Source organism: Siphateles boraxobius, unplaced genomic scaffold (assembly GCF_051911475.1).
Source record: "Siphateles boraxobius isolate OS27281-9 unplaced genomic scaffold, OSU_SipBor_1 26, whole genome shotgun sequence".
NCBI lineage: Eukaryota > Metazoa > Chordata > Actinopteri > Cypriniformes > Leuciscidae > Siphateles > Siphateles boraxobius.
Window position 1 is genome coordinate 26,755,574 of NW_027508876.1, and position 9,427 is coordinate 26,765,000.

General features: G+C 38.3%; 2 protein-coding genes across 9 annotated transcripts in view; one reads left to right on the forward strand and one right to left on the reverse strand.

Annotated features, from left to right (window-relative positions):
* The window catches only part of sntg1 (syntrophin, gamma 1), a 68,582-nt gene that overhangs the window by 49,363 nt on the left and 9,792 nt on the right, over positions 1 to 9,427 (reverse strand). For 4 of the 8 annotated variants that reach the window (XM_077245217.1, XM_077245213.1, XM_077245215.1 and 1 more), the window contains exon 1: positions 1,097 to 1,464. The exons of 1 other annotated variant lie outside the window; for it this stretch is intronic. The gene's annotated coding sequence lies outside the window, so the exon portion shown is untranslated. Of the gene's footprint in view, positions 1 to 1,091; positions 1,465 to 9,427 lie in introns of those variants that run through there. 3 more of the 8 variants (XM_077245216.1, XM_077245214.1, XM_077245210.1) reach the window with 1 other exon arrangement.
* Positions 5,896 to 8,691, forward strand: snai2 (snail family zinc finger 2). The gene is made up of 3 exons (XM_077245198.1): positions 5,896 to 6,138; positions 6,830 to 7,342; positions 7,525 to 8,691. Exons 1-3 carry the CDS (start codon positions 6,060 to 6,062, stop codon positions 7,704 to 7,706), a joined length of 774 nt encoding a protein of 257 aa, XP_077101313.1. The 5' UTR covers positions 5,896 to 6,059; the 3' UTR covers positions 7,707 to 8,691.

The window sequence follows — 9,427 nt, forward strand, 5'->3', positions numbered from 1 at the left end:
GAAATGGATTAACGTAGGAAAGACGTATTTTTAGGTAAGGGAAAACCACAAGACATTCAGCAGCTGTCTGCAGGTCACATTCAGGTTGAGTCAACAACGCACATAACACATTCACTCCTCCCTCGGCACAGTGAACCATTATCACTATTTAAACAGTGTTTTGTGTTAATGAGGCACTATAGGGTGTATGTGCGTAATGAGCAATCTGTCACAGATCACGCTGGCAAAACATTATGATAATGCTGGCCTGTTCATGATGAAGAACGCAGAAGGCTCATCCTTCTAGTTACTTGCTTAGTGGAGTGAGAGAAATGGGCTATTGATATAATGAATATGAATGTGAACACAAGTCCCACATGCAACACAATCACAGATGGGTTGCAATGAAAAAGATGACAGCTGACCGTCTGACACTTGTGGTGCTAAGTCAATTCAGTTTTGTGTCTACAGCGCTTTAGGCATATTGTTTCAAAGCAGCTTTACAAAAAATCACTTTGGGAGATGTTTACATGCCAAATATTAACAAGCTACATCATATTTACATGTTTATCCAAATGAATTATTCAATCATATTAAACGGAGGACAAATTGGGTGCTTGAGGATATGAAACCCTTAATTAAAAAGGATGGGCTTCTCTAAAGACTCATCTTTGAAGGGCTGCCAGCAGAAGAACAGTTTGATAGACAATGTTTAGCATAGGGCTGAGAACAAGGAGGTATGTGGTTTATTGCACCTGATGTTGAATGGAAGATCTGACACAGCAAAATGTGCATAAAAAGGCTGTTCTGAGGTCCAGGATCTCTAATGCAGCATCAGAGGCTTGTGCTCTCAACTTTAGGCAACAAAGCCTCTTTTTTATTTTTTAGATCAATTGGATGGGTGGTCAGTGAGATTCTGAAAGGGATTTCACTCTCCAGTTGTCCTCTCCATAATTTGATTTATTTCAAGGGTGACTAATTTGGTTAGACACTCTGAAGGTCTTTTAAAAGCTTATCAAATACAAATGAAGGGGAAATTTAAATATGTGCATCTATTGAAATGCATTAGATGGAAACACACAGCTATTAAGAAAGCACTGCTAGTTAAAAACCTTACCTGATATTCAACTAACAGGTGGTAATTTGCCATTGGTTCCACTCTTTCAAGTTCATAATTCTTCCATCCCTCTTGCATTTGTCATCAATGTCTATGGGAAAACGAGTGATCAGCCTCCAGATCATAACGACCACTAATGCACAGTCTCCATCCGCAACCGCTTGGCAAAATCCTCCAAAGCGAGTCCTTTAAACTTGCTCTTAGTTTATATTCCCACAACAGGCGATACACATCTGCCGTCTTGTTCTCCAGCATCCTCCGCAATCTGAGCCATGCAGCTTTCCATCTACATATCTCCTGCTGTCGCTAGGCATCCTGAGCAATAATAATGACCGGCTGAAAACCACAAGTAGCGATGTCCGATTCGCCTACGAACCGTTCTTTGAACTGGTTCTTTTGAATGATTCGATGGAGCCGATTCGAAAGCGTTTGTAAGCTAAATCACTCGCATTTGGAAGAACTTTCTGTTCGAAATAGAACGCTAGTGTAGGCTACTGCATACTGCGCAGTTGCCTATATACTGTACACTGCCTACTATTTTTTTAACTTTTTTATTAGTAGCCTATGTAGGCTGCAATAATAAACATTTTAAACAGTATTAGGCCTAGGCTAAAAACATGACCTCATTATGTTGCATTATTAGCCTCATTGAGTGTGTGATTTAATTAAAATTTGTGTAAAATGACTTAACTTTTAGGCAGTCTGATCAAACAATGAGAAATAGTAAAAAATCAATATCACTTACAGTTCATTCGTTACCATATATCAATCGAGGAGTGCACTGGGTTACATGCAGTGTTCACTGCACTGCCAAAGCCAATTGAGTATTCCATGCCAATCTATGCAAAACATAGTGCATAATGCAGAAATAGTAGCCTAGTATATTTTTTCTGAATATATAGGCTACGCTACGTTTGGAATAGCATAGCCTACTACCAATCTTCTTACTATTGCTTCACAATATAACATGCATACTGTGTAGCCTATAGAATGTAGTAATATAGTGTCCATAATATACTGGAAAGTAGCCTATGCAGTAAGCATAAACTACAGTGCGTCCGAAATCGCATAGGCCTACTGTCTGAGTAGGCACTACATTTGAAATTGTACTTAGCCTACTTTGCGACCGTTAAAAAGTACAGTATGTACTATATAGTGTGCATGTAATCTGGACATACTACATCCACCATTTCATTATCATGTGATCTACTGCGTCAGTTGCGTCGCTTCACTTCCATTCATAAATCCTCTCCCGTGGCCTCATGGGATAGTAAAGTGTCCATCGTATGCACACTTCAGAATCTCGACGGAAGAAGTCGTCATCCGGGTATTTTTCACCTAATGTTTTTCGAATACTATGTATTCGTACATAGCCTACTACTGTTTTTCACCTACTAAATAGTAGGGAAGCATTAGATTTTAGATCCAGCTCTAATCTTTCTCTCCAATCTATAGAACTGTTTTAAATTAAACTGAGGGGGATGACATTGTGACCATAATCATTACAAAATCTAACCTAAAAACCTAAATGAGATGTAACATAAAAATCTATTTAGGTAGATATGAAAACATTTGTGAGCCATGACTCAATCGAATTTGGGATTTTGTGTTTTGAACCGATTCATCTTAAGAGAATCTTCCGAACGAGCCGATTCGCTAACCAAAACCTGCCTGCTAATCACAAGCGCCTTTTCTCCGTCTCGCTCTCTTTTCCACCGCTTCATTCCTTCATTGTTACCCGACGCTAAACATCTGTCCATTTTAGTCTGAATATAAGAGCACGATATTTATAAAGGAAAGTCAAAGCTGAGGGGGAAAACGGTGCACGTAAGCACGAGAGGGTGCCACTTTAAGGCTCCGTCATGTGCGTGCGTGATTCTCAATGCGGTATTATTTGGTGAAGGAGGCAGAGGATCCCACGGGCTGTGCGAGAACATTCCCCACAAAGCTTTACATAACCAACGATGTTTTTACACGTTACAAATTATCAGTTTTAACAATGAGTTTACAGGCACGTGTTTGAATGTTGCTAGTTAGACTACAGAAGACTCGTTATGATTGGAAAGAAATGAAGAGCTGTAAAAATACATGCAGTCAGCATGTTCTCTGTCTGCTCTGGTTCTTGTTTAGCTGTATTTTTGTCTATCACTGACATGCAAATGATAAAAAAAGGGGAATGTTTGGCACATACTGGCACACTCTTTCTTGCTCTACTGTATTCTCGGTTGATTTTCAGTATCAGGGTGGTCAAAGATAACGAAAAGGTTAACATTTTGACTCCCACAATCAATGCTATACATGAGCGATCACCATTGTGCCTTTGAGCAAGGCTCTTAACCTCAGGTTGCTCCAGGGAGATGTCTCTGTAATAAGTACTGTAAGTCGCTTTAGATAAAAACATCTGCTAAAATGACTTGCTCATAGCCTATACAGTCTCCACAGCAGATTAACATTAAAATAAAACATATTGAGTCATCAAAAATTCTGCTGGATATCTGTCATTGCACTTTACTTAGAATGGCCGTTACTATGATCTCCTGAACCAGAGGTTGTGAGGGAGCCTGATTGTGCTGCACTCACATTTATTTCCCTTCTTTCAGCAAACACAATCCAATCTCTGTTCGTCAATACATTCATCCGGCCCCATGCAATTGGAGTCAACAATGCATGCACAAACAGTTCACAAGAGTTGACATGGGATAAATAATAGCAGCTAATAATAATTAAAACTAATGGAACAAAACAAATGCAATGCATTCAAATATATATATTTGTTATATAAAATAATGCATGCAATGCATTGTTTAAATGCATTTTTTTGCAGTGCTTTATACCACCAAACACGCAGAAAGAGAAATACAGACAAATTTAATTCATGTCGTTGAGAAGAGAGAAATGAATGCCCTTGCTTTTATGATGCTGAACAAAGGATACCACCTTCATTTCTGTAATTAGTTTTGGCAGATAAGAAATCTGACTTACAATTAAAATTTCCCCCAGTAGATGTAGAAAATCTGCTTAGAGTGTGCCTGTTTTAATTAAACTACTCAAGACAAGAGTTCCCATTGAGAGGTGCTTCCTTTATATTCACAGCAATGATGTGATGATGGTTATCTGTTATCTCAGTTTGATGCTTATTGATTTAACCTATTCACTTTTCTTATTGATCCTTCTTAAGCAGAAAATTAATCCAAATATCATATACAGTTTTCAATCACTTTGGTCTATGTTGCATGACTCATGTATGATGTGTCTTTATGAACTATCAGCTTAACTGTGAAAACACTCCACTTCAGCTTTCCATTTATGAGTCGTTTCTAGAATTTGCTAAATGTAAATGATTCAGAGGTGCTAATGGTTCTATCGGCATAAAAATGTAGTGACTTTACAACACAATGAACAGTGACTGACCCCAAAAAGCAATTAGACACTCAAGTCACAGTAAAAAAATGTATGGCATTTAAAATATCGAACACAATGACATTCATAAGAAAGATACAGCACAAACACAGGGGAACATGTTAGAATAGTACATTTAAAATGTAATATCCAGGGTATAAAATGGCTCTAATCAACTGGTTTATTGATTTTATGTGCCTCCGTATCATTTAAATAGGCTATAGCAATTTAACTTTTTTAGTAAAACTTGATTAAATTTTGTATGTATGTATTTAACATATTCCGTTTTAGACTTAATTTACTTCTCCATCCGTTTTATGGTTTACATATTGAAAAAAAAATGACACAAGACCAAATTAACCTTATTCACAAGGTAACTTATTAATCGTGCTGTATTAGAAGTAGCTAGTACTGAACACAAGAGGGCGCTAGTGAACTAAGTGTAAACCAGACGTGCTTGAACGTTTGTTGAATTTTATTCAACTTTAACTCTAAATCCAGAACTAAATGTATATGATGTATATGAAATTAAAAAAAATGAAAATATATTTTTGTATGGTTTGATTTGAAAACCGGCATAACAAATATTTAAAGATTACAAGTGGGTTGTGACAACACTTTTTTCCTAACACTTTTAAGGAATGACTAGTAAAATTAAACGCCACCAACATAAAGAATATATATATATATATATATATATATATATATATATATATATATATATATATATATATATATATATATATATAATATATTATATATATGACACACACACAAACACACACACACACACTTGTACATCTATCTTTACGAGGACATTCATTGACACAATGCAATCTCTAGCCGCTTACCCTAACCTTACTCATCACAACTAAGTGCTTAACCCGAACCCTTACCCTAAACCTACCCTTAACCTAATTATAAACTTATCCCTAAAACCAAGTCTTGACCCGCAAACAGGCCTTTAAAGGGGTCTCAGAAAGTGAGGACCGGCCAAAATGTCCTCACTTTACTCTCTTTGTCCTCACTCCAATGGTCTAAAACTCAAACTGGTCCTCACAAAGATAGTTGTACAAGTACACACACACACACACACACACACACACACACACACACACACACACACACACACACACACAAATCATCATGACCAAGATCTACATTGCCTTTGATGAATCGTCTTTCCTGATTCAATAATTAAGGAATAATGGCATTTCAACAATCTGTGTGCTTTGACAAGTCTGAACATTATTTCACCTCCATACACAACCCTAGAATGAACACCTGTCTTCCTTTCCCTGACAACGCCCCCTAACGTCACACCTCTATTTTGATTGGGCCCGTGGTCATGAATATGCACATATCAAACGCTTAGCCCCTCCCTTTGCACCTGATTGGAAGTATTTACTTGTTTTTTTGCACAGAGGTGCTGGAGTTTTAGAGCAGCTCTGCGCTGGAAGATGAAGCCCTGCTGGACCGAGCAATAAGGATTACAGCGATTTGACTTTATACAAGAGAAGAAAGGAGCATTATATCTGCCAGAGAACTTTATACGTATGTCAGGATGCCGCGCTCATTCCTAGTAAAGAAGCATTTCAATGCAGCCAAGAAACCAAATTACAGTGAACTGGAGAGTCCAACAGGTAATAGACTTTTTGGTTTAATGTGTCTAACTCCTAACAGTGAACAGTTAAAGTTAGTTCAACTTTTAGTGTGTTGCAACTCTTCGTTAAGTTAGTGGCACTTTGCGTGGCAACACACTAACAAGTTTTATTGAATTGATCCATTGCCTTTTTTCTTGATATTTGTATTTGTACATTGAAATAGCCTACCTAATAGGCTACATATCTAAATGAAATAATTGCGAATCAATCCAAAGGATCCTAATGGGATCAGTTCCTACTGGAAAAATGGCCATTTCATTTGACTCTTAATTCATCCCATTACGATCTTTTTGAAACGTTTACAAAATATCTTATTTTGAAACCGTCTAGAACCGTCTAGAAAGTACACGTCTTTTAGGATTGTTTTTTTGTCGAAGGCTAGCCATATCAAATAAAGTCCCTCAAATGGGTGCATAACATTAAAGTTTACCTTCAAATGTATATGAATGTTCAAGGGTTTATCTTTGGTCCTGTAACTGGTTACCATTTGAATTGATTCTGCAGTGTAACAAATTGACTTTTTATAAGTGTAAAAATTCAATTTATTTCCACAATGAAGATGGCCATAAAACCCGCATGCATGATCATTTAAAAGAAGATTTAGGAATATGGCACTTATGTATATCTGGTTGAGTGAACTAAAATGATTGCATTTCCCCTTTTATTGCAGTGTTTATTTCTCCATACGTCTTAAAAACCCTCCCGGTGCCTGTTATACCTCAACCTGAAGTGTTAAGCCCGTTGGCGTACAACCCGATAACAGTGTGGACTACCAGCAACCTGCCCCTGTCACCCCTGCCCAGCGACCTGTCCCCCATCTCTGGATACCCCTCGTCCCTCTCCGACACGTCCTCTAATAAAGACCACAGCGGCTCGGAGAGCCCCAGGAGCGATGAAGACGAGCGGATACAGTCCACCAAGCTGTCAGACGCTGAGAAGTTTCAGTGCAGTTTGTGTAACAAGTCCTACAGCACATATTCGGGACTCATGAAACACAAGCAGCTGCACTGCGACGCACAGACCAGGAAGTCGTTCAGCTGCAAGTACTGCGAGAAGGAATACGTGAGTCTAGGGGCCCTAAAGATGCACATAAGGACACACACACTGCCCTGCGTTTGCAAAATGTGTGGGAAAGCTTTCTCCAGACCTTGGTTGCTGCAAGGACACATTAGGACACACACAGGTGAGAAGATCACACAAATGCATTTATTTGATGCTATTGAAACACTGTGGATGTCAATGCACTCCTAAAGTGTCTTTCTTCAGAATTAGGATTGCTTTAAAATATTTGCTATAATTATAATTATGTTGGCAGCATTTAATGATGCAGCAGTATTTTAACCTGGATTTTTTTTTGTTCTTTAGGTGAGAAACCGTTTTCATGCCCCCACTGCAGCCGTGCATTTGCGGACCGGTCGAACCTCCGAGCTCACCTGCAGACTCACTCGGACGTGAAGAAATACCAGTGCAAGAACTGCTCCAAAACCTTCTCTCGCATGTCGCTGCTGCACAAACATGAGGAATCTGGCTGTTGCATTGCACACTGAGAGAGAATCACACACGCTCACACACAGGGTCTGCATTCACCAAGTGCCTCCGATTGTGAATGCTGATCTTGGACCTGCTCTTCCTGTCAGTATACTCGTGATAAACTGGATACGAAGCGCCAAATGGATCCCGAAAAGCTCTGACGATTTAAAAATGCATCGCCCCAGGGTCTGAATGAATAGTGTTTTTGGAGTCATTTAAAGATCAGATTCCACCCAAGACGCTACACACTAACAAATAAAACTGACCCAAAACAGCCTTTCCGCTTTGAGTTTGGTTCCCGGAGAACCTTCAACACCCTCAGACAGGAAAAGGCACAAAAGAAAAGACTGTTTGCCAGATCCCTGGTGGTCTGAACTCACTGACTAAGAAGCCTTTTCATTTCAGTGAAAACGCAGATTCATTCAACATGTCATGTGCCCGTCATGTGCCTTCCATTTCAACAGTATTTGCCCTGTTCGGGTTGGGTTGGTGTGTACTGTACATTTGTTTACGGATTTGTACTATTTGGGAGGTTTTAAATGTGTAGCCTCTCTAATAAGCAATAATTTATACTGGTTTATATCTGTATCTGAATGAATGTTAAATAGGTAAGACAGTCACTTTTTTTGTTTTTTCGTTTTTCTTTTCTGAGAGGTAATCGGTCAGATATTTCAAACCGTAGATGGTGGCACACCAATGAGCTTGAGACCAAAGGAATAATTAATGCCATGTTTTTAAACAGGGAACAAGTGCAAAAAGACATTTTCTTGAATTAAAAGTATTTAAACTTTTGTGCGGTCATAACGCGACAGCAATTAGTCAGCACTCAGACATGCAATACTTTGCCATGTGCCTTTTTTCATCAGGAACTTCAGAGATTTTGCCATGTAATTGTTTATTTGAATGTATATGACACTGATATGATTGTACTTTGTATTGCAAAGTGTAAATGAATGGTATGATTTTGTACAAAAAATAAAATTTACACTTTTTTTTGAATTACTCATAGCGATGGTCATTATCTTTTTGGCATCTGAAAACAGTCATCATCTCATTACAAACCTGTATGATTTTTCTTTCTTATGTGGAAAGAAGCTATTTTGAAGAAAGCTGTAGTCTATGCAATGAAAGTCAATTGGGTCCAAAACAACTATCCCTTTAAGCTTTTAACAGCTGAATTGAATAACAATTAGCTTAATGTTTACATTTACATAGGGTTTGTAATGCTATGCAAATGAATAGGCCCTTAACGGAACGTTTCTCACAGAAATCTCATGAAAAGCCCTTCATTTCAATTTGAACCTGTTGGTGATTCTGTCTGCATTAACAAGGTTTAGAAAATAGTGTTAAACATGGTTGTGGAGGATCTAAAGAGCTGGTTTGTTAACTGTTCCTGAATTTAGAATATGGTTTAACTCGCTCCCACAGTTAACTTGCATCGTGGGAGTTCATCAAAGTGAAGTTTAAGCATTTCATGATGCAAATGTGTTTGCATTTTCCTGTGGCGGGAAATGCAAGTTGTATAAACTACTGTCATTCATTAAAAAGTCAAGCTGGTGGAGATGCTATTTATATTCAGGATTCAAAGTTAATCAGAGACAGTCATGGAAATTCGGTGGTCAAAAGATGTGAGAGCTATACAAGACACAACTTTTATTGTGCATCTCAAAGAAATGTCCTCAGGAGGTCAACTCGTTTTAAAGTCTGTGAATTTGTGGTGTGGCCACATGAACCTGTC

What these genes read in the sequence shown, in the direction of transcription:
- snai2 (XM_077245198.1), top strand. Translation starts at nt 6,060, where the DNA reads ATGCCGCGCTCATTCCTAGTAAAGAAGCATTTCAATGCAGCCAAGAAA. An exon ending in TGAACTGGAGAGTCCAACAG is followed by an intron (nt 6,139 to 6,829) that starts GTAATAGACTTT and finishes CTTTTATTGCAG; the next exon opens with TGTTTATTTCTCCATACGTC. An exon ending in ACACATTAGGACACACACAG is followed by an intron (nt 7,343 to 7,524) that starts GTGAGAAGATCA and finishes TTTGTTCTTTAG; the next exon opens with GTGAGAAACCGTTTTCATGC.